The sequence below is a fragment of the Centruroides vittatus genome, unplaced genomic scaffold (assembly GCF_030686945.1).
Source record: "Centruroides vittatus isolate TY-2023 unplaced genomic scaffold, ASM3068694v2 contig_846, whole genome shotgun sequence".
Lineage (NCBI taxonomy): Eukaryota > Metazoa > Arthropoda > Arachnida > Scorpiones > Buthidae > Centruroides > Centruroides vittatus.
Window position 1 is genome coordinate 1,382,171 of NW_027122551.1, and position 25,722 is coordinate 1,407,892.

The 25,722-nt window shown below is 32.5% G+C and overlaps 3 protein-coding genes across 3 annotated transcripts in view; all 3 read left to right on the forward strand.

Annotated features, from left to right (window-relative positions):
• Window positions 1-17,730, forward strand: part of LOC136982489 (solute carrier family 12 member 9-like) — a 63,231-nt gene extending 45,501 nt beyond the window's left edge. Inside the window, exons 7-12 of the mRNA XM_067278983.1 lie at window positions 3,443-3,600; window positions 6,444-6,526; window positions 6,603-6,727; window positions 13,268-13,460; window positions 13,538-13,780; window positions 16,630-17,730. Of these exons, the coding sequence (XP_067135084.1) occupies window positions 3,443-3,600; window positions 6,444-6,526; window positions 6,603-6,727; window positions 13,268-13,460; window positions 13,538-13,780; window positions 16,630-17,484 (1,657 nt within the window). The 3' untranslated portion in view covers window positions 17,485-17,730. The remainder of the gene's footprint in view (window positions 1-3,442; window positions 3,601-6,443; window positions 6,527-6,602; window positions 6,728-13,267; window positions 13,461-13,537; window positions 13,781-16,629) is intronic.
• The window catches only part of LOC136982484 (endothelin-converting enzyme 1-like), a 130,910-nt gene that overhangs the window by 29,947 nt on the left and 75,241 nt on the right, over window positions 1-25,722 (forward strand). The gene's annotated exons all lie outside the window — the stretch shown is intronic.
• The window catches only part of LOC136982485 (transmembrane anterior posterior transformation protein 1 homolog), a 54,860-nt gene continuing 49,934 nt past the window's right edge, over window positions 20,797-25,722 (forward strand). Inside the window, exon 1 of the mRNA XM_067278979.1 lies at window positions 20,797-20,977. Within this exon, the coding sequence (XP_067135080.1) occupies window positions 20,803-20,977 (175 nt within the window). The 5' untranslated portion in view covers window positions 20,797-20,802. The remainder of the gene's footprint in view (window positions 20,978-25,722) is intronic.

The following is a 25,722-nucleotide window of genomic DNA, read 5'->3' on the forward strand; positions in this document are numbered from 1 at the left end:
GTTGGGGAGGGCATACAGTGGAGGCCTAATTCTAAGGTTTTTTTTCCTACTGCACAAATATTGGTTTGTTTGACCAATAAATCCTAGCGTTAATAAGCTCTTCTAAAAGACATAAATGGAAAATAAGGACAATAATACAAATCTTATATCTGTATAATTATTTATTAATTTCAATCACTAATCTTAATCATTAGACGTATACAGTGGGCACTGTGTCCTGCATATGATATAATTTATTACACAATAAATGTGCTGTGGTTGAGGATTATAGTGAAATAGATTAAATGATAGTATCAATGTTGTGGCTGCATAAAAAAATATCTATTGTATATATTCAATACAAATAGTAAATCCCTCCAACATTTCTTTTTTTAGCTCTTTTTGCATGGGCCAAATAAAATACACAGTAAAACCTGTGTAAACTGGAATTGTACATTACCAAATGTTTTTTCCAGTTTGTCAGGTTTCCATTTTGAACAGGCATACAGGCATCCTCTGAACTTTGGCAGCAATCCTGATTTCCACCCAAAGTTTTTATTGAACTATCAAGCTGGCTGGTCCTCAATGTGTTTTCTTTCCTGTTTCTAAAAAGTTGCAGCTGTAGCTGAAAGGTTTCCAACTTCTCCTTGTGATAGTTTATAAGCAGTAAAACATTTTCCCCTTTGTTTTTCCATAATTATTGGAGTCTATCTTGTTTAATTGCATAAGTTTTTGGTGTAATGAACTTCTCACAGATAATATCAAAATCAATTGATTTGACAGTATCAAGAATGTAAAATATTAGTAAACAATTTGAAATAAAATTATAAATATGAGATTATAAAATTTAAATATTTTGAAAGAAACATGAATATATGAATTTCTTTATTAATGTAAGTAAATAATCAGACTTTTTGAAAATTTTTTAATAAAACAATAATAAATACAAAACTTAGTATAAAAATACTTTACATGAAAAAATTTCTTCATGCATTTATCAGAATTGGTATGATTTTATTTAATGACAATTAGTAACTTCCTATTTTCATAGTCTGCTCTCTACAGCAAATTTAGATCAATGTAGAAAAGAAATATATTTTATAGTATTTTATCCTGTCTTAACATGAAAAAAGAACAAAAACAAAGAACAAAACTATATAAAATTGTTATTTTTTCATTTACAAATTTCAAATTTTTTTAAACTGTTATCATTATAAACTGAAAATCTACATATTCATTGTAAGAGGGTTTTGTAGTATAATTTGCTTCTTGTTTGGAAGACTATGTTAATTTTCTACTGGTCATTAATATGCCACAAACCCAAACTAATAAGTTTGGGTTTGAGGCATTATTAATGGCCAATAGAAAATTAATATGAGAGAGGGTTTGTTTGTCCACCTTAGTTTCAGTAAATGGCTGGGGCTAAAAATATGGTTTAGGTATCAAATTAAAGCTCTTATCTTATAGATGATGATGCTGAAGAGATTTGAGAGAAGTGCAATGGTTCAGGAGTGACAAAAGTGCAATGTTAAGTCTACAGGACAAACATGCTAACAATAAGTGTTATTATAATGTTGTTGTGTTAAACATTGTTGACAATTAATCTTCTGCATGCTGTTTTTTTCTATTTTTTCAAATTATTTTGATCCACATCCCAAATTGAATTATAATCAATAATTTCACCTTAAAATAAAATAATTATCTTAATTAACATACTAATTACATTAAAATTAGCCTGTTTTTAATTTAATTATTTATTTTCTTACTTAACATTGAGAAACATGAGAAAAGAAATAACAGTTCATAATCTTCAACATCTAGACAGCTGACTAAGATTAGTTCTAGAACAGATTGGAACTTCAAGAAACTTGCATCACTCAATTTGAATGCAAAAAAGTTGATAGTAGAAACAACTTTTATTTTAGTGACTGTTGCCATAAATCAAAAATAAAGTTGTATTCTGTCCATTCTTGTGAGGTTTTTGAGAACATTATGTGGAAAAAAACTACTACTTGAGAATGCCTAGCAATGTATTCTTGATATTTGATACTCAGTAGAATTTCTGCATATGATTGAGATAAATGAACTTCCACCATCTGAGTTAACATTAAAGATTGAAGCTGTGGTCATGCTCATTAGGAATTTTGACTTAAAAAAGAGTTGGTTAATGGAATGAGATTAATTGTATGTGGTATGTTTAATAACACGATGTTGAAATCCTGATGGGTGAACACCACAGAACCATTAATATGCTTCATTGGATACCATTAACTCTGAGGAATAGCACTTTTTCTTTTACAATTAAATGATTTGAATTTTCCATCATCCTGGCATTTGCTATGACAATAAACAAAAGTCAAGGACAGATGCCCAGTAAAGATATTTATTTACCAGAGCTAGTTTTCAGTCATGGTATGCTTTGTGATCTTTCTAAATCCAGATAGGCAAAGGGTTCTAAATCATTCAGTTGTTTTTTTTTTAAACCTTTTCCACTCTGGGTACTAAGAGGGCCCCATTAAGCAAGTCCATTAGGAGTTCAGCCAAGCCCACAATGGGGAGCCCGGGTGGTGAGGGATGGGGACTGACATATCTGGTCAGGTCACCCCCTGAAAAATTCCTGGGGATTTTTAACCCATATGGATTTGATCCCAGGTCCCCCAGAGTAGTAGGCTCCCACCTTAACTGCCCAGCTGTCCGGCCATCCCATTCCATGTATCATCATTGAATATGGCTCTAATATTCTTTGATACCCTAGAAAAAAATTGTGGCAGTTCTACCATCAACCACCCCTAAAACCTTGTTGCAACAGCAAACTTCCTCTTGTGGAAGGGCACAAGTAGATCAACAAGAAGTGTGTAAATGGTTAAGAACAGAAAGAGTAACCAAAAACAACTTTGTTTTTGGACTCTGAAGGAATAACTTGTATGGAGTCATGCTTTTGACTAGTTGTTGATAGATTGTATATCATATTCGTTGCTTCTTCACTGCAGTGTGTATAGAGTAAAAATAAAATTGTCATATCAGATGGCTGGGTTTCATAATTTTTGAACTCCCACAGCACCTCTCCCTGTTAATTTTAGCCTGAGCAATTCTTTTGTTTTGAAGTTTCATTATTGTAAATACCAAAGTTAATAATGTACATTTTAGAATACAAGATCATTGTTTTTATTACCCTCTCCCAACCTAACCTCACCAACCCTCCATCCCTTCAAAAGCCCAAGCAACACCAGGCACATGCAGCATCTAGTTTCATTTAAATTAATAATGAAATTATTACTGCAAAAAATGTTATAAAAAGTTTCAAAGTTTTAGAAAGTTTTTGTATGGTAAGCACAGTATCTTGTAAGGGATTTGGGCAAAAAAATTCTCACAAAATTTTATGTAGGATGGTAATTAAAATATTCTGTTTGAGTTTTTATTTAAATTTAAAAAGTCATAATGTTAATATTTCTATCTGATTTAGTATACTTCTGAAGAATAACAATGTTTACATGGAATACATCAATCTATGGCCTCCATTTGTTACAATTGGATTATTTATGGCAACTTTGTCTGCTGCTTTAAGCAATTTAATTGGTTCATCAAGAGTACTAGAAGCAGTTGCAAAAGATGAATTATTTGGTATGTATAAAAAAAGAAATTTTGACATTTGGTATAGATAATGCCTATAGCTATTATACAATGTGTACTGTTTAGGTTTATCTTAAATCTCAGATCGTATGTAAAGTAATTTCTAATTATTTTGTATAAGTTATTTATGAAGTTATCAGTTTCATTTAAAATTTAGGTTAGGTTAGGAATTAACTATTAGGTGAGTAAAATGCTTAAGAACTTCAGTTAGTCCAGCAGTGAAAATATTTTTTGTATCTACTGTCCAGTTGTGAGACTGAAGATTAAAATACTGTTTATAAAAGATTGTTTACAAAAGTATTGTGATCATATTTATAAATATTTTTCAATGTTCTGCAATTATTACTAAAATTGAAAAATAAGTTATTTTAGACTTTATACATTCAGTATTAGGAAATTTGATATTACATCAAATGCTTCAAAACCATACATATGTTTTGTTTTATTTTTTAAATATGCATGTAACTTTTCTATTTTAATTAAATAAATTGGATAAGAATGTGGAATTTAGAACAAAATTCAGAACATTTTTAATGTGTCATTATGAATAATGACAATTAATCATTTGGCCCATAACATATGTAGCTTGAGGTGACTAGATTATCTCAAGCTACATATGTTATGGGCCAAATGATTGATATGTCATTATTCATAATTCCTGGCCATTATGAATAATGACTAACATGGCAGCACAGCCTGATAAATATTGATTACTTTATTAAATTGACCAGACATTATACATACAGCTACATTTCCTTCAGGCAACTTGATTTTCAAAAACTCCAGTTTTTTCATTACAAATTAGTTATTTTTGTGAATTATTTCAAAGTATTTTAAGAAAATCTTGCTCATATTATATGGTTTATATTAATGTAGGTATATTTATTACATTAAACTCTTTATTAATCCAACACACCCTACATAATTTATTTTAATAATGATTCTGTTTATTAACTTTGGCAATTACTCTTTCACAAATTATTTTGTTGATTATGTGCAATTTCACTTACAAACTGGAATATTTTTTAAAAGTAAGTAGTATTAACTACTTACTTTTAAAAATGTGTTAAAAATGTGTTAATACTTTTTGTTAACATTAATTTCATTATTAATTAACAAAATTATATAACTTTGTCATAAAAATACAAAAGTTTCCTTTAAGTTGAATGTCATTTTGGTACATGGTGTAAAAAACTTTGAAGAATTATCATCCAACAAAATATTAAAGTATTATCATCACCACAGAGGCTAGCAGTATTCATATTGACCAGTCAATTGATGAATTACAATAAAGAATGTGAAATTTATTACAATGTGTGGTGATGTTTGTCATTATGCATAATGACTGGGCATTGTTTATAATGCCCTTATTAATCAATCACTTAGTCCACAACATATATATAAATAACTGCCTTTAAAGAAGGAAGGAAAGCAAATATGCAAATCTTAAAAAAATAAACTCTAAAAATAAAATATTTCCAGAATATTAATGAGTAATATATTCTTTATATTCGACTTCAAGTGATCTATCAAGGCAAACAAACCAAATAACAAACAAATACTAAATCTTTATTTTAGTTTTTTTTAAATATTTCATTTTTAACAAATCCATATGCATTTTGCCCTTTCTAACAGGCCTCATCAGTGGATACATTTACTTGCCAACTGTTGTTCCTTTTATACTGGACTACATTGTCCCAGCATGCATCTACAAGCATGCATTAATTACATTTGCATAATTTTTGATACAGATATGTTTGATAATTCTTCTTTTAAACAAATTTTTAGATTTATACAATATTTTAACATTGTTTCTATTAATTTTACAATTAAAACTATTACAATGTTGGTACCGTGGTGATTCTTGTCTTTTGGAACAGATTGCAGCCTTGTGTTCTTTCAACCTTTTTCCAATCTTCTTCCTGTTTCTCCTATGTAACTTATTGGGCTAGGGCATTTACATGATAATTTGTAGATAATTCCTGGTGTTTTTAATTGTTTTCCTAATATACTTTGATCTTTATTTATAATGTTAATTATATCCATTAACCTGTTTTTTTTTTGTTTTGCTACTATACAAATAGAAAATTTATTAAATTCTGGTTTATATTTTTCAAAAAGATGATTTATATATGGGAAATTAATATATATAGTATCAATCTTTTGATTCTTAGCATGGTATCTATTATTTATATAACAATGATACTATCTACATACAATATTCTTTGGATAGTTATTTAATAAATATTTTTTAAAAAGTTGCTTCATCTCTATTTCAGTGTCTTCATGGAGTGTTGTTCTATTTATTATTTTCTTTAATTCCATCAGAAATGTATTTGATCACTCGAAGTCAGATATAAAGAGTATATTACTCGTTAATATTCTGGAAATATTTTATTTTTAGAGTTTATATTTTTAAGAAGTTTATTACTGATCCCATTGCTTCTAATTTGTATTGATTTTTACATTAAAATGTAAGGAATGTAATGTAATTAAATTGAGAAATTTATTAATTTGATAAACAAGTTTCTTGTTTTAAATGTAAGTAAGAAGAACTTCTATATTAATTTGCTTAATTTACAGTAATTAGTATTTGTAATTTTATAAATTGAATCAAAATTTTGATTCAATTTATAAACTGTTTACTTAAAATTTTAGTTATTCAATACATTAACATTTGTCACAATGAAACAAAAGAATAACAACACATTTAGCAGTTATTTGTAATTCTGTGATCTAGAATATAGTTTAAATTTATTTTAAATTATTATTATTTAAAAAGCTATTAAATTCAAACTTTTTAATATTTAAGAAGTTTAAAAAATGATTTTTAGGTTATTTTACAAGATGTATAGTCAGTTGTAGTAGAAAAAATAACCCCATTCTTGCTGTTATTATTGCATGGTTTTTAATTCAGGTATGTAAATATGTAATTAAAGTTTTTGAATAAAACTATTTAAAATTTAATTTATAATAATTTAATTAATTTTCAGTTAGTGTTGTTAATGGGAGCTTTGAATATTATTGCTCAAATAACTTCAGTATTATTTTTGCTCTCCTATTTGTCGACAAATTTAACGTGTCTTGCTTTGGAAGTTGCATCTGCACCAAATTTTCGGTAATTTGTTTTAATGTAAACATAAAATTTAACATTAAAATAATCTTACTTTTTCAAATAAAATTGTTAATTTTAAATACATGTAGATTTTAACTTAAGATAATTACAGTTTTTAATTGCAAAGATTTTATTGAGTGATATTTTATTCAGTCATACCAATTCCTGATTTATGGCTATAATTTTGCATCCATTTTCTCCAAATTGTAAAGATTTATTGTCATGGTTACAAAAACATTTAACTTTATATATACTGTACTATCTTTTCTTGATACAAATAATGATAAAATAATTTGTATGTAATGATGAACAGAAAAATATAATATACTAATTCATAAAGGTCTTCAATAACACTTTCAAAATCACATACTGTCTGTAACAATATCTACAACTATGCAACAAAGCTCTAATAAAGCAGGAATTAGTGTGATTATCAAAAGTTGGAGATTGGAAAAAAGAAATACTGAATATATAATTCAAATTATCTAAATTTTTTTAGATAGAAAATTAATTTTGCTCATAGATGTCCATAGAAAATTTTTCAAAGGGGAAAACTTTGAGACATAATTACATCAATAAATTTTTATTTAATACAAATCCCAAACTGTTGCCATTATTAATCAGGCTATTATTATGCTATAATTAATAATTAGAAAGTTAGTAATTTGGTACTGGAGGTAGACGTTTTTATTTAATTACTTTTTAATTTTTTTTACATGTAGATTATAGAAAACAGCATTGTATCAGATGTCCCTTGGTGAAAGGTGTTTGTTACATATCTCATTTTTATGATTGTGATATAAAGTTGTACTCAGTTAAATTGCAAATTTTGCATATTTTTAAAAAATGGCCATTTTTTTCTTAATGATTTTTTAAAAATTACTTTTTTGTTTATTTTTGTTTACTAGGGTTCTAGAAAGAAAACAATCAGTTACCAAATAAATAAATAAATAAAAAGTAAGATGACAGATGATGATGAAAGATAAAAATGTTCATGAATTGATAAGTGATAGGAAATCACTTATCAATTCATGAACATTTTTATATCTGTAAAAGTATACCTATAATCCTTGTTTTGATTAAGCAGCATGTACTTAAGATAAAAATATCCTTCATAAAGAAAGACTATTAATTTCAGGAATTAATAAATTAGTAAAGTAGCACTCCTTCAAAAAAGTTACATACATACTATCATCAGTCTCACAGATTACTTTCTGACTTTGAATTGATCTTATAAATCAAAAGTAGGACACATAAAGATGACACACTTGCCAGTCAAAGTTGGGTGTGCATCTGGAAGGGACTTGACAGGAAAGGTTTGCATGTGGTAGTAGAGGGGCATGGAGGATTGTTTGACAAATTAGTGTAGTCTGACAGATGTATGATGGTACTTAAGGGTTAAATTAACCAAGCACTAATGATGGGAGTCTGTGGTTATATTATTTGCATAATTGTTTTCAATCCTGGTTAGGCTTAACCATTATGTTCACTAGGAAGAAAGAAAAAAAAATGGCCATATGGTCCATATCCAGTTTACACACCAACCACCAAGAACAAAAGCAGAAAACCCCTCTTTCCCACGAACCAGAAGAGGTTAGAATCAATTTTAAATAATACTAGGAGTGATCCCATTGGCGTAGCCAGGATTTTGTTATGGGAGGAGGCCTAGTAGAAGTTGTAATTTTCTGGGAGGGGTGCCAGGTTAACTGCATGGAGGCCGGGCTGTAATTTTCTGGGAGGGGAACCAGGTTAACTGGGGGAACTGTGCCTACCCATGCCCCTTCCTTGCTATGCCCATGAGTGATCCCATACAGAGGAGAGTGATGCAGGGCAATTTAATCATAAACAGGTTAAAGTCTACATATTCAAACAAATTCATAGTCAAGATTTTACAAACATATAACAATTCTATGCATATATTTCTTTTTGATAAGTTATTAGTGATGGGACGATTAATCAGAATCAAGCAAATCGCTTCACAATTTCCGATTCTTTCACATTTAACAAGAAAATTAAATGTTTCAGTCAAAGATTAAAAGATTTTCAAAATTACAATATTAAGAATTAAGTATTAATTTATTGGAAACTTTCGCATCACCAAAGCAGAGAGTACGCAACACCCATATACGAGGTGACATCTGTCACAGTGGACTTTTCTTTCTCGTAGTCAGTGCGACTAGAGATTGCACTCTGTCAGTACTAACTGCCTGCATTTTAGGGGAGTGGGTGACATTAATTTGCCACTCGCCAGGTATTAGGTCGGCTTGACCAGCATTTCAAATAGAGGCTGCCAGTCCACAAAAATATTTAAGTGTCCGCAAAACAGTTTAAAATATAAACAAAGTTATATTTCAATCGAAAAAAATACTTTATATTAGTATGTTATGCAATCTTATAATATAATCGAAATGGGTTGATGATGATGATAAGCACAGAGCTCAAACGATTAGGAATTGAAATTTGGTACACAGTTAGGGAACGTCATGAAAGTGTACACTAAGAAGGGGTTTTTCAAAGTTCCCCCGCAGAGGAGAGGGGGGATTAAGGCTTACCCTGAAGAACCTACTATTTTACTATTTCAGATGCGGATTTTTGCATTTTTGCGGAAAATTTATATATATAATCAAGATGGGTTGATGATGATGATGATAAGCGCAGAACCCAAACGATTAGGAGTTGAAAGTTGAAATTTGGTACACAGGGTACGTCATGAGAACGTACACTAAGAAGGGATTTTTAAAAATTCTTCCTGGAGAAGGCTAAGGATTACTCTGAAGAACTCTGCTTCTTCTACTTTGTGATTCTAAGTAAAAATAATCGTTCATGTTAAGTTTACTGCCATTTTGAGTTTAAAAATTGATTTTACTTTTCCGGTTGTTATGTATGAGCCATTCACAGGCAAATCGATTAACTTCATATGTAAATCCTTAATATAATTGTTATTATTTTTACGTTTTTTACATAACTAATTTTATATATCATTACATTAAAGCCATGCTTTAATATAACAGTATATAAAAATTCATTCTACAATGTTTATTTAAATTTAAAGTTTAAAAGGAATTTAAAAAAATAATTCATATCAATTTTTATTATTTTTGTTTTGTGGAGTTAATCGATTTGGCAAGTGAGAGGCTCGTATAACAGACGATCGGTCAAAATATGACCCTGAAGATTTTTATTTTTAAACCCAGCAGACCTTAAAACTTCAAGAAATTCAAAAAAAATTTGGGGGTTTTATCTGTGTGTGTAGGGAGCATGATTTTGTTCACCCTGTTCAGTGGTGATATTCAGTGGGTTCGCACAGGTTCGCCCGAACCCGTTGTTAAAATTTTCAGTTTTCCGAACCTTGTTAAACACACGGAACATTTCTCAGTGGTTTTGTTTTTTTTTTAAATATATTAAAATATACGTATTATACTCTGTAATACTACCAAACTAGAGCCTTATACTCCGTTCGCACCGAGCATTTCAATCTAGATTGTGAGCAAGGTCGGGGACTATGTCTCGGTGCGATCTTTCTTGATCGTTTCAATCTCGACCGAAATGAGGTTTAATCGCAATTGATTCAAGAGAGTTCTTGAAACTAGATCCAGTCATAAAGAGAGATCCCACAATCTCATGTGTGCGAGATAATACAAGATGGCTGTGGAACACGTGTCGGGCTATGGACAGTGAAATAAAAAGGATATTGTATTTCGAGAGATGATGACATCTGTCTATTATCAGCAGTGCCATTCGGGGTGAAAAATTTCTCTGCCTAAAAAAAAAGAAAAAAAAAAAAGGTCGACAGCAGTAACATACTATTGTTACCTGGTCTTCGCCCAGGGTCCCTTAGTTCCAAATACGCCACTGATTATTAGATATATTGCAGGAAAAGGTATTGTATTTATTTCTAGCCAAAACTTTCATTTTGTTTGTCGGTGATTGTGAGGGAAAAATTTTCTGCTAACGAACCCTTTGTTAACTATTTCGAATATCACCACTGACCCTGTTTAAAGGTTAATTCCTGTTGCTTTGTATTGAAAATTTTTGCAGGGAAGTTTGTTTATTAGGGGGATTGATTCTATTAAATTTTGTGATTAACGGTAGAGGGAGGTGGGCAGATAGAGGTTTGTGTGTTTCTCCAGTTGGTCGGACTTAATGTCAATTATACTTGTTATTAGCATTTAAAATTTTTTAAATAAAAACCATTCCTACCCTCAAAATTAACCTTTCGTCCATTTGATGATAATTAATTAAAAATATAAAGAATTTTAATGAGATGTCATAGCAGATTGCGCTACCTAATGTTGCCAGGAAAGTTAAGCAACATGTTGCTGGATTTTTCAAGATGAATCAGTCTAGGCATTCATTGGATTCTTCTTTTCCTCGAAAAAAGTTCACACAATTGTACATTTAGGAAAACCTGGCTCAAGTGAATGAATTCAAAACTTGATTAACTGATGGTGATGACATTTGCCATCACCATCAGTTCAGCTCATTGCATCATTTGCCGAACCTCATTTAGCGTTAAATACGATGGAATAATGTGTTTACGAGGCATACCAATTGCAAGAAATATTAAAAAAGAAGTACATTTTCTCATTTACCTTCCTCATCCCTCTGGTGATAGCATCGGCCAAGCAGTTTCTAAACATGGTGACCCTAGATGACACGCTGGGATAATTCTTTGAGTAAATGAGAATTTACTGTAATTTCTTTGAGGGTAGTGTTATAATATTAACCTTATCTGAAATAAGATTATAAAGTTATTTTGTAGTACACAATAAAAGCATGCATATCCACATATAAATGGAGATATTTCAAAAGATGCTCCAAATTTTCCAATTGTTTTCCATTCTTAAGCCCGATGTTTATTTATTAATGAATGGACCAGTGCTTGTAGTGAATATCTAACTTTTCTAAACTACAACACTTTCGGGAACCTTTTACCAGTGTTAGACGCAAAACGAAAAAATTTCCGTTAACATTTTCGAACTTGGTAGTTCTTCTTCAGACGGTAAAAAACGAGGAACACAGATCGAATAATGGAACGAGTTATTTTTAAACCGAAATCGAATGCTTCACGATGCAGCTGGTCAGACATGCGCATACGATGCGAGTAGATGGCGATTAAAGGTCCGTGTCGATGAGGGTCTGCCAGGCAGTGGACAAATTGAGTTCCTCTTTATAGTTAATGCAGGTGGTGGTGCGGCTGTGTTTGTAAATGGAGATAGCCTCCAACCACCTCAGATGTTCAGGGTGAGGCGATGCGATGATAAGCCTGGCTTGGTTGAGGGCTGCTTCGATGTCCGGATCAGTGGCGTAAGTTGAGAGTGCTGTAGAATTTTTCTCATGTAGAATATCAGCATTGTGCTCACGTAATCTGATCCCCAAGGATCTCTTGGTTGAGCCGATGTAGACAAGGTTTCTGTCAAACCTGTGATTCTTAAGAGGAATGGAATAAATGCCCGGAAGTCTGTTGGGGTCGGGGGGATCCTTCCTGTTACGGAGTATGTCCAAGATGGTGGGACGTCTTTTGTATGCGATCTTAATACGGCGCTTGCGGGTAATTTTCTTATATAACGTCGCCACGTATGGATTATGTGTGACGGGGATCCATGTCTCATCTTCAGGTTGATTGGCAAGACGTGATCGGATGTCGGAGATACGTGCTGTGCGACAATGACGGTTAACCAATCTATTAATAAGCTTGTGGTATCCGTGGATGGTCACTACGCATCTGACATGCTCCAATTCGGTGGCCAGTGCTGCTGGAGTGGACGAATGCAAAAACGCCCTCTTAATTAACGTGTTGAAAGCGGCGGACTTGTATTGAAATAGGTCACATGACCCAACAGGGATGTAGAGAGAGGGCGTACCGGGTTTATGGTAGACCGAAGTGTGTACATATGGTCCTTCAATGCTAATGTTTAAAGTGTTGTTTACATCCCCGGTGTTCCTTGATGTATGTAGATATTTTCTAAACTAAACTAAACTTTAGAAAATATTCAAAGGAATTGGGAGTTTTTGGCAGAATTGGGAATCTTATCAGAATGGTGAGAAATTTTGATATCGTCCCACCACTAAAAGTTATGGCTCTGATGTTGACCTCTGAATTAGGCTTAAAACATCTAACTACACGAATCTATTTGGAAAAGTGGTAGTGGTTTTTATTTACTTAAGTTTTTTCTAACTTTTGTACATAAATTTTGAATTCATTTGTTAAAATAAGCCAGTAGATATTTCAATTCTATAGCTTTATAACTTGAATGCTTCTTTTTCTTATTCAGTCTCATTTAATGTGTATAAAATTGTGTAACTTACAAAACCTACCAAAATTTTTTATAATTTTAAAAGTTGTGAAACTAAATAATTATATTTGCATTATTTTTTAAGTTATAATTTGTGTAATTTGTTAGATTTAAGTAAAACATCATTTTTAAAATAAAAATTACCATAGGACAATTAGATTGAAAATTTGTGGAATTATTTTTAATGTCACAAATTGAAATAGTCTGTTTCCAGATCACAATTAAAATTCATATTATTGTTTTTCAGGCCCATGTTTAAATATTTTTCGTGGTATACAGCGCTTATTGGGCTGATTGGATGTGGTTCTATGATGTTTTTCATAAGTGTCGCTTATGCCAGTTTGTGTATCGTTTGTTTCATTTTACTGTTTTTGTGTTTGCATTTACGTTCTCCACCCATCCGATGGGGTTCTATCAGTCAAGCAATTATATTTCATCAGGTAAGTTGAGTTTTTGATGAAAATAAAATTCTGTGATGGAGAGAATTCTAAGCTCAAATATCTTATTTGTTTTTTAGGTTCGAAAGTATTTATTACTCCTTGACAGTAGAAAGGATCACGTGAAGTTTTGGAGACCGCAATTTTTGTTTTTGGTCGCTAATCCACGTTCTGCCATACCTTTGATATCTTTTGCAAATGACATAAAGAAAAGTGGACTCTACGTATTGGGACATGTAAAAATAGGCGAAACCGAGGATTATGATATAGATCCCGTAACGTCGGAATATCCCTTATGGTTAACTCTTCTCGATAAACTTAAAGTAAGTAAGAGCTGCCACAAACTAACGCTTTGCGAGAGGAAAATGCTACCGATGACGTCAAAGGCTCCGCCCCTTTCTTCTTGCCTGTGCAGTTTTTCCTTTGCTAGCACAGCGATACAAGAGTACGCTCGCTGTTCACAGAATTCAACAGTGAAAGCAGTCACGGGCAAGATGGATGACTACATGAACATGTCACATGTTAAAAAAGAAATAATAGAATTTTATCGATGTACGTAAATTACGTGATTAATACATTCAGTATTGAAAATAGTATAAACGTTGTATATGAATAGTAAATAGTTAAGCTTAACTAGTTGAAAACTATTTATATATAACTAGTAGGCATGTTTCTCCCATGCTGTTTCAAAGTTGGGAACGAAAACTGACTGAGTACAAGTATAGATTATAATAAAATCTTTGTTTTATAGCCAGTCCACATCTGTGGATCCACGTCATGTGGACTACGTTACGCGAGCAAACGTTATGTAGTTTGCAGCTGCTTCGTGCCCGTGTAGCTTACCTAGCAAAAGTGGCTCGTAGCCTCATGGGGAAAAAAGGTGGGGCTTGGGAGAGCGACCGAGCGTACGCTATCTCCCGCTTCCTGTAGTTTGCAGCAGATCTAATATAGTTGAACTTAATCTACTTCACAGTTCCTATTTATTTATGGATGGTAAATTTTTCTAATGTATTAGTACCTGTTTTGATGACAAAGGTTTTTCTTTACTTTTTCTGCCTCGAAAGTACCATGACCTTTCAATAAGCCTATAATGGCTTTGGCCAGGCCAATTTTTCATACAGAACAGTTACCTGAAAATTTCCAGTGATTCAATTTGATTCCTTGTAGCAGTGCAGCTGTCATTTTGAAGGATCCGGATTCAGAGAATCCCATATTCATTAAGCTAATTTTCTGGATTTTCTAAATACAGCAATTGTCTTCAACTTTCAAACTTTAGATTTTTCAGGAGTCAGACCTCAGATCATTCGCTTTTATTAACAGATTTTTAACCTGTGTTTTTATCAGTCGTTTACGGATAAAATGCCAATTAGAATTACCTCTGTTCAACTTTTTTTTTTAATTAAGCTGGGAAGTTATACAAGGAATATATCTGAATATTTGATAATTTATTAAAAATTTTACTAGTGAAGCTGAAAACACGATGGCCAGATGGTCAACCAGCTAGGATGGTAGCCTATCCTTATACCCCATTCGCACCGAGCATTTCAATCTAGATTGTGACCAAGGTCGGCGACTATGTCTTGGTGCAACCACCCTCGACCGTTTCAATCTCGACTGAAACGAGGTTCAATCACGATTGACTCAAGAGAGTTCTTGAAACTAGATCCAGTGATAAGAGAGATCCCACAATCCCACTCGCGCGAGAAAATACAAGATGGCTGCGGAACACATGTTGGGCTATCGACAGAGAAATAAAAAAGATACTGTATTTGGAAAGACAATGACATCTGTTTATTATTAGATATATGGCAAGAAAAAGTACTGTATTTATTTCTAACCAAAACTTCCATTTTGTTTGTAAGTGTTTGTGACTTACTGCGTAGTTATGTCAGTTTATCATCGCGTGTAATAGCCAGGTTCTTCTCAAGCGGACTGCCTGTGCGAACAGTACGACGTTCGACTGGCGACAGTCACAATCCAGATTGTAGGTAAATCGAGATCGAAGCGAGTCGTGGATTGTGTGCGAACGTAGTATTAGAGTGGATTCAACCCATCCAGATTCAATTCTGGGTGGATCGAAAAAATTCAGAAATTTTTCAGATCTTGATCCATTTGGATTATGTCAGGCCCTATTCTTCACCATCTGACTACCTCCATTATGGGCTTGGCTGAACCCATGAACTTGCTAAAAAAAAGCCTCCTAGGGTAGAAAGAGTTTTAAAAAAAACCTAAAGCGTAAATTTTTAAACTGAGTAAAATTTTTATTATGCATTAGATTGTAATTTCTCTTAGAATATCATATTTGAACAAGACATTATGACTTCTCTTGGAATACGAATACTCTGAATGTTTTTAGAGTGAATTTTGTAGTTTGGTATTTTGCATGAAATGCTAAAAATATTATACGAGGGTAATCCCAACAGTAAGGTCTCCTATTTTTTTAGAAATACAAAGAAACGTTTATTTTCAATAATGTTTACATCATTGTAAATCTTGAACATTTCTTTCTTTTTCTACATTATCGCCATTCCGGTCGATGCATTTTTGTAGGCGTGGTTTGTATGCTCATGTCATACCATCTTGCTGCCATGTTGTCTTAAACCGATTGAAATTCATCGCTAATTCACGGAAGTGTACTGCAAGTTGTGCATGGATATCCACAAGTGGTATAGGGAGGGAAATTTGTGACAAAGAAGACTGTCAATTTCTGTCGAGACAGTCGCGAAGGTTGAGCAAACAATGCGTGAAGATCGGCAGATCACTCTGAATGATCTCTGCATTTTGGTTCCAAAGCACCATTCATAAGATTTTAATGGAAAAGTTGCAATATAGGAAGGTATACGCAAGATGGGTCCTACGACATGGCGGCAAGCTGGTATGACATGGGCATACAAAAACTGCCAAAGTGCCTACAAAAATGCATTGACTGGAATGATGATGATGTAGAAAAATAGAGAAATGTTCAAGCTTTAAATAATGTAAACATTAAAGGTTCGACATTAAATTAATGTAAACATTATTGAAAATAAACGTTTCTTCCTATTTTTTAAAAAATAGGAGACCTTACTTCTGGGATTATCCTCGTAATTCCCACTAAACTTGATATTTTTAATTTTATGCAATTTTATAAAATGCATAAAATATTTTAATTCATTTTTTAAACATTTTTCAGGTGAAAGCATTCGTAGAAGTGACAATGGCCCCTTCAGTGAGGAAAGGTTTTCACCATTTGATACGTATTTCAGGATTGGGAGCCATGAAACCCAACACAGTATTGCTGGGATTTTATGACGACAGTGATCCTAGAGATTTCTTTGAAGCTGATGGCACCTTTCGAGAGATTCAAAATGTGATGTTGGGCAACGAAAAATTTTTGGAGCTTCGAGGAGTAGATGAACCACACGGAATATGTCCTGAGGAATATGTATCCATGATTTATGATGGTATTTTTCGTCTGCAGAAAAACGTGTGTTTGGCTCGACACTTTCACCTTTTTGATCGAAATGCAGTTATCAAATCCAAACGAAACTATTCCATTGACGTATGGCCTGGTAATGTCTTTACTCCCTCTTCTCTTACCTCTATTGACAACTGTTGGCTGTTCACCATGCAATTGGCCTGCATTCTCCAGATGGTTCCTGGTTGGAAGTCCAAGACTAAGTTGAGGGTATTCATGTGCGTCGGATCTGGAACAGATAGTGAAGCACATAGCGAAACTCGATGGGTGAATATGTTGCGCATGCTGAGAATTCGTGCCACCATTAAAGTGGTGGCCTACAATGACCTGTTGAAGGAGTTTTCGGCTTCAGAGAATGGACTTCCCAATGATTCATACCTGAGACAGGTCAATTCTACTATTCGTTCGCACGGTTGTAATACTTCAGTAGTATTTGTGTATCTTCCTCCACCTCCGAATGATCCTAACCTGTACTCGCCTTACTTAAGGAAGTTGGACATTCTCACAGTAGATCTTCCTCCCACATTATTGGTCCACGGAATCAGTCCTGTCACCTCCACCACCCTCTAACAATTCAATAGATTTTTTTACGTAGTTTTTACGATAACTTTTCGGATATATTGTACATAGAAGGTTCCGGGCGCGCACACGTGCTATACTCTCGGGTAGATAAATAATTGGAACGTGTGCAATAATAAATTATTTATTACGAATCTAGTCATCTAAATTGTTGTTTTTTGAATTATTTAAAAGACGAAAAGTAATTGCATTGTGAAATTTTATTGGAGAAATTAATAAAAAGATTATTTATGACGAGTCATTGACTTTTTCATTTTAAGTTTATAAAGGTAAATATTTTTTATGTGGGATCTTTAAGTGAATGTACAGGTTATATTGCAGGAAAGCCATTTTATACATGACATTAGTTTTTTGTCTTAGCTTTAATTTTTTTCAAATATAATGTTCAAGATATTTATGCTTAGGATCTGTCTCAAATTGTTTGCAGTTTAACTCTTTAATGCAAATTTCCTCAATTTGATCTAGTGTTCCACAAGTAAGAGAGACCAGAATACCAGCAGACAATAGCAAAAGCTATCCTGTCATTTTTAAAGTTTTGTTAGTACCTTATTTGATGCACAAACTCAGGTAATTGGATTGCATAACTTTACTACTATTCGGTAGCTCATCAATTGCTGACATCATTTTTGCATATTTGCCCATACATCTTGAAGTGTATTGAAGTGAATTGTAATGTATTCATCTGGAGAAACAAACTGATAATTTTAACACAATGGGTAAAACTTTCAACTAAGACCACACGTAAGCTTTTGGAGAGATACACTGTGCGTTATAGCTTCATCGGGCTCAAGCAAATGTGAATGAAGACCCACCATGTACAGTGCTGACTTCAGTTTATTCGGGGGAAATTCCTCTATCCTCGTTCATTTTTTAACGCAACCTATAAAACACTCCAAAGGTAGAAAGGATGGGGGATAGGAGTCATGTATCTCAAGAGGAATCGGACTTAGTGAAGGTTTTACTCGTTACTGGCATTTAAAATTTTTTGTAAAACTCATTTCTATCCACAAAATTAAACATTTTCCCAATTTTATGTTTTTTGTAACAAAATCTCTAACAGATGGCGCCACACGCAATTTTATTTATGATTAATAAAGGGTACGTTCGTTAAGTCAAACGAGTTAAACAAGAATGACGTCATCGTTATTCTTGTTTCGTTAGACTTTTCGAACGATTCGTTATAACTAAATGGCTGTTTCTAAAATCGAAGATATGAATGTTGATATTGCAGCCTTATCCAAAATATTTTTCTTAGGTTGCTTCGGACGGACAGTTATTTCAATCATTTCACCTTTTAATTCACAATTTAAACACTCGAGTAGATCTAGAAACATTGATATCGTCGGGCGCCATTTTCTTAACGAAGTAAACTCACTCTTTCCTTCGTGAGCTTCGTTAGAGTTTCGTTCGATACGTCATCACCGCGGAGCATGCGCACTGAGCGAGACTACTACTATTCGAACGATTCGTTACTAACGCGTTTAACTCGTTCGACTTCACGAACGTACCCAAAGTTATTTTTAAACAAAATCTTCACAGCAAGAAAAGTTGTGCAATTTGTTTCTGGATTTTTTTAGTTTTATAGCAACTAGACCTTGCCATTGTTTATTGAAGTCAATTGTAATACATTAATAATGATTATTTACTAAGTAATCACTTATGGATATAATTTATATGGTAATGAACTGGTTTTTGTTAAATCGATTTAATTGTTTTTGTAATACTAGGCATTTTCTAGGAAAACAAAACTGAGTTTTACGTTTTAAGTTTTCTTGTTTCGACTTCAAACAAAAACAGACGTGGTGACAATGCTTCTAACGTTCTGTCCAAAGCAGTTTAAAACTCGCAGGTTGGAGAGGACACGCATGTTCAACGTCATAACCGACAAAAACATCCAAGAAAGGTTTAAAACACCAACATGTGCGGCTCACTAACTCCAGAAACCGGTTTAAACACGGAAGTGTGCGGCCGCAGACCGTGCATATTAAATACTGGTCGACAATGTTCCCTCTAAGCTGCGCGACCGCGCACTGCTCAAATTGTTGCCGCGAACGAGAATTTATGTGACGCGCAGGCGAGCATGCACACTGATTTGAATTGTTGTTTACTTATTTCTCACTCTGTCTGCTACATGATTATTGCTACGTATATTTCAATTAAATCATTGGCAAAAGATAACATCTTGTATGGAAGTATGTTTTAAAATGAATTTTAATCTCTACTATATAATTATTTTAATTTTTATAAGAATAAATAAGATTTTATATATATATGCTCAGAAAAATTTTTTGCTCAATCTTCTCAACAAAAATTTTTTTTCTCAGAGAAGTACATGTTCCGCTCAGCTACAAAAAAAAAAAAAAAAAAAAAAAAAAAAAAAAAAAATTAGAGGGAACATTGCCGATCAAAGATCAAAATAACAAATTGTAGAGTTCAATGCAAAGTAATAGCAATCGGAAACTCGATTGACAGTAGCACGCAACCAGCTTACAACCGACAATCGGCCCATGAACTTTTCATGATTAAATTTTATCACTAATAACTCTGCCCAAATATCGAATTTCAGAATTCTACTGTACATATTTAGAAAAATCATGTTTAGTGACAGTTAAACTTCGATAACAAACAAAACAGAACTTCGTTCAATAACGTTCTTTTGAATTAATGTAACACTGCAGACGTTAAGGCTTCAGCCTATATCTCTGTGAAACCAGAAGCGAATCCTAACAAGTCAAAAACCCCAGGAAGTTTTTGGTTTGAGTTAGGTTTGTGTAGGATTCTGTCCCTCGTCCGGCCGTTCCATCATGAGCGTAGCCGAACCCACGAGATTTGATTTAAAAAAAAAAAAAAAATTCTTAGTTGCTATTGATAAATAATGTCCACACTTGACGAAGAGAGGGGGTTGAACTTCAATCGATGTCCTTTTATTTCATTAAATTTTATACAGTTTATGCATGTATTATTCATAATCATAAAGTAATAAAGGATTTGAGGGGAGGGGTTGGGTTTTGTTTACATCCGAAGAGGGGAGGAGGTTATGGAAACTTGAACAATGAGGGGAGGGAGTAAAACTGTCAAGAAAAATGCGGACGTAATTTATGAACAGCCCCTTAGCGTCCACAGGGAGGAAGAATAAATAAATTAAAAAGTAATTTAAATCGGCACCTTCATTAAAATTTTTTTCTTCTATATAAACGTAATTTATTAATAAGTATATTTGAACAGAAAGTAATTATATAACAATTAAATATACAAAATTTTAAAATCAGATATACGTTTTCATTTATTGACACCAGTCTTCCAGATAAAATGGAAGACGAAAAGGTGGAAGAGGGAAACAAACCAAAATTAAATTTCAAAGAAAAAATAATTGTAGACGCCGTTGCTGCCGCATTGAATAAGGAACGTTTTGTAGAAGATATTCACAGCGAGACAAACAATTCGCAACAGAATGAAGCGAGTGGAGACAGAGAACAGAACTATAGTAAGCCGGTTGTTTCGTATTTACCTGTGTTGATAAATATAGGACTTTTAAGTTTCTTTTTTTCCTATGGGAAACAATTGCGCTTAGTTAGCAAGATTACGCAAATTTACACGTTTACTAAATGACGGTGAATATTTTATCCCGAATTCCAATATTTACTGACGATTACTTGTAATTAATTGTATTTTTAAGCTCATAAATATATAATATTTCATTATTCTGTTAGTAAATATGTCTTTTTACGTCTTCTAAATGAGTAAGAATGGACCAATAGAGAAATGTTTAAATGTAAATTTAAAATATTGATTCTTCAAGAAGTTGTTTTCAAACACATCAATGATTATTTTTCTATTATATCTGCTACAAAAGTACAGATATACAAACATTTTCAAGCTCGTGTACTGATTTTTAGAGTTAAAAAGTCCTGAATGAGCTTGGGAATGTTAGTGTGTCATTTGTTGATTTGTCATTAAGTAAGTTTTGATGCTTGTTCACTGATGAAATGATTCCTTGCAGTAAATTTTCAAATTATCACTATTAAATGGATGATGTGATGAATGCAAATGTTGTTATGATGTCATTTACCAAATATTGCCACTAGTAATTGGGTGTAACTAGGCTCTCTGTCACCCAGGCAAGTTAAGATCCTGACACACCACCTCTTGTTCTGGAGAATGGCATGTCATAAGTTGGTCTGTCAGTACTCATCCTTCTCATTTTTTACTCACTCTTCCCTGTTAATGCCATCTTACCTGGCACCAATAAATTATCTATTATAATTTATTTTTCAAATGATTTAATTTTGTAAATAAGGCTGTGTTCGTACTGCTGATAACAAAAACTGATGTTTTTATTCTTCGTCTTTGTCTGTAAAATGTTCACACCAGTCATTATTGTTGGTCTTTTGTCTTAATTGTTTGTCGTTCTAAAGTTAAACAAGATTTAACTTTTGCCATTGTTGTGATGGAATTGGCTAATCAGTGTGAACTTCCCATAATTCTTTGAACAAGATGGAGGAACCACTAATCTCTCATGTCAAAGAAAAAGATCCTACAAAGCATAATAAATGGTCTAAAGTATCTGGAGACAAAAAATAATTTTAAAAGTATTTTGATATCTTTTAATCGTAATTCCTGGACCAAAGCATGGAACCAAAGTATTGGCTTGCTTTCACTCAATACGAATGGCTATGATTACCATAGATGTTTTGATATTTCTCATAACAAAAGTAATAAATTCCTCTGTCGAAGTCGAAGAATTAACATTTCACTTCTCGTTTTCAATTTTAAAACAGACAAAGCTAGTCTAAAAGCACAAGAAAGCCACAGAATAATGCTAAGCATGATGTACAGTACATTGCACACGCTCTAAGACAAAAACTAATAAACAGTGTGAATGCTTTGGCAATGAATGAAAACTAAGAAAGACAAGCCATAGTTATTGTTTAGGATCTGTGATCGTTGTTGTCAGCAATGTGAATGCAACCTAATTCAAACAATAATTATATACACACCCCTCTCAACATCCCTTTCTAGCACCCAGGGCAAATGCTCCATCTGCTATCCCTGTGTCCCAGCAATAATATTAATTTCTGACTTTAAAGTCAAAACAATTGCTGGTTTAGATCATGCTGTATTTCTGCTACTATTAATAACTAAATGCTAAGTAAACCATCAATACACCTTTATTGCTGAGATATTTCAAAACGCTAACGTTTTTGACCTAATAGACTAGGTCATCTTCAGGTGTAACTGAATTCGAACATATTTAAAAATTTAACATTTTAAAGACAGAATGTTCAAATATTTTACATTTAATTGTGTTGGGATTTTTGGACATTTTAGACTGTTTTACATATTTGTGCAGAGTAGTAGCCTACAAAGAAAGGTCATCTCTGCAGTGAAGAATAGTAGACCTGGTGATTGGACATGGCGAGTAATGAAGATATGTTTAGTATCTGTAATATAATTTTTACTTTATTAAATTTTACATTTAAATTTAAAACAAAAATATCAGATATACAGTAGAGGGTCGTTAATCCAAACCCCGGTTATCCAAACGATTTTCAATTGGACTGTGTCGTGCTGAATCGAAAGTTTTTGATATTAGATTTACTTCTAAAGTATAATTTTCATGTTTTTATATTCTTCAATATATTTATTTTGTTTGTACAAAATAAAGAAATAATTTTTAATGATACAATAGCCTCGATTATTATTATAAAAATTTTCGTTGGGCTTAAAATCGACGAAAATTCAACATGAAGCAACACGCAACAGAGAAAAATTTGAACATCAGACAGGTTAATATAGTCCAATCTAATCAGACAATCATTTAGCCTTAATATAACTTGTGCTTACAGATGTCTATATTTGTTTACTTTCTTAAATGGCTCCATCATTATCACTAAGTATGTAGAAAATAATCACTTTAAATATCAGCAATTATGTAATAGATAAATAAATTTATTTATTTTAAGATATTTAAAGTGATCTATTTTCTATATAGTTATAGTTGCTACCAGTATATATACACTATAATAAAATTTCTTTAAAATATTTATAAACTATTAAATTTAGATGATAATATATTAAACTAAATACACATTGATGTTTTATCACAATAAAAATAATTTAATATTGAAGTTTTATTGTAATCATAATCAGTAATGAAGATTTGATGAGAGATTTAGAAAATATATCTTGGACTACAATCTTATTATACCATCTAAGGGTTGCCGAGAGAAAATTTTTTATTTAACAAATGTTTTCAATGTATTAACATAAGTCAACTTTAGGTTTTAAACTGAAATTAAAAATTATTGCAAAAATAGAACATTGTGTTTTGAATTTTACATTTAAACTTAATATTTTAAATACAATTTAAAATTGCATGAATTAAATAAATACTAATCTCTGCACACAAAGCTAGAACTAATTTAAAATCGTAAGTACAAAAAACCTTTCACACGCTGTTTCTAGCAAACAAATTGGTGAGCACAAACGTTTTTGGCCGTTTTAAAAGGCCTTCTTCAGGTGCACTGAGGACGGTTGGAAAGTCGGATAGCAAATGTTTACATGACGTCATTGTTTATGAGGGGTTTCCTCTTACAAGTGACGTCTTAGCAAAGAAGGTTTAAACGAAATTGACCTTGGAAAATATTTTAAGATTAGCGAAGCTGCGTGAACTATTGTCGAAGATATGCGAATTGTGAAAGGCGGAAAAAAGGAAAGGAAATAGAAAGAAAAAGGGGGAAAAAGAAACCTGATAAATTTAGAAACTGCACGAGAGAACGAAACGGACAAGGAGAGGGTGGACCGGCCTATTTAATTAAGGGGGTTATCGAGGAGTGACCGCCAGGCGGGGGAGAGCGAATCTGCATCCCTGCTGTTAATGCAGTTTCCTTTGAGGGACTCAGTAAAGATTTCTATAGCTTCGATTGTTCTAAGCTTGCTAGAGTCAAGAATAGGAACGGTAATCGTAGCATCTTCCCATTCGGCCGTTATACTGGGTTCGCTTGCGAACTGGGCTAGGGTGGAGTTAAATTTTTTGTTGCGCGCGTCGTACCTATGCTCAGCTATCCTTTTGGCAAAGCGATCTGTTGGTTGAGCCTATGTAGGTTAACTTATTGCTTGGCTTAACTCTATTAAAACGGCCGAAAACGTTTGTGCTCACCAATTTGTTTGCTAGAAACAGCGTGTGAAAGGTTTTTTGTACTTACGATTTTAAATAAATACATTATGAACAGTATAAAGTTAACAAATTAAAATTAAGAAAATATACTTTATTAATTTTTATTTTATAACATAAAAGTAAAATCAAAGCTGATAGTAGGACTATTGTTTTTTTAATTTTGCTTTTGTATATATCTATCTTTTCCATGCCCATAGCAATGGTTGGACTGCATAATAATGCTTTGTCCCACTTTACAACTGAGCCTTCAAGGCTCAGAAGTAAAGTGGGATGAAGCAAATATTAAAACAATGCCTGAGCTACAGGGATGCAAATGCATTACCTTTGGCATTAAAATATGTCATATTAAAACATTAGGATATAAAAAACCCCTGTTATGTGTCCTCTTACAATCAACTTTGATTTTACTTTTGTGTTATACTTCCTTACTTTTCATTTTTTTTTTTTTAACTTTATATTTTTCATAATTTATTTAATTCATGCAATTTAAATTTGTGTTTAAAATATTAAATTTAAATGTAAAATTTGAAACAGTTTTCTCTCAGTGAACTTTAGGTAGTGTAATAAGATTGTAGATTCTCTCTGCTAAGTGCATCCTTTATGAATATATGTTAGCGAAATAAATAAATATTTTATTTTTATGACATCAATATTATTTGTATTTACATCAATAGAAAATATTGTGTTTACTCTATCAAATAATTGGAATTTTTTATTTTGATCATGTTATTTATATAACTTAGAGAACTGAATCTGATTGAGCAGTTTGGTAAATGAAAGTATTTACAGCTGTTCTCAAACCAGTTTATAAAGCTGTATTCATGTTTAAATCAGTTTTCTTTGATCTGATGATGATATAATGGCTAGATGGCCAAGTGATTATGCTGGCAGCCTACAGCTCTGGAGGAGCTGGGATCAAAATCCACATGGATCAAAATATCCAATAATTGTTTAGGGTCTGTCCAGATATGTTGGCCCCATTCCCACCATCTGGCCACCCCATTGTGGATCTGAATGAATACATAAAAGGCTTGCTATAAAGATCCTCTTAG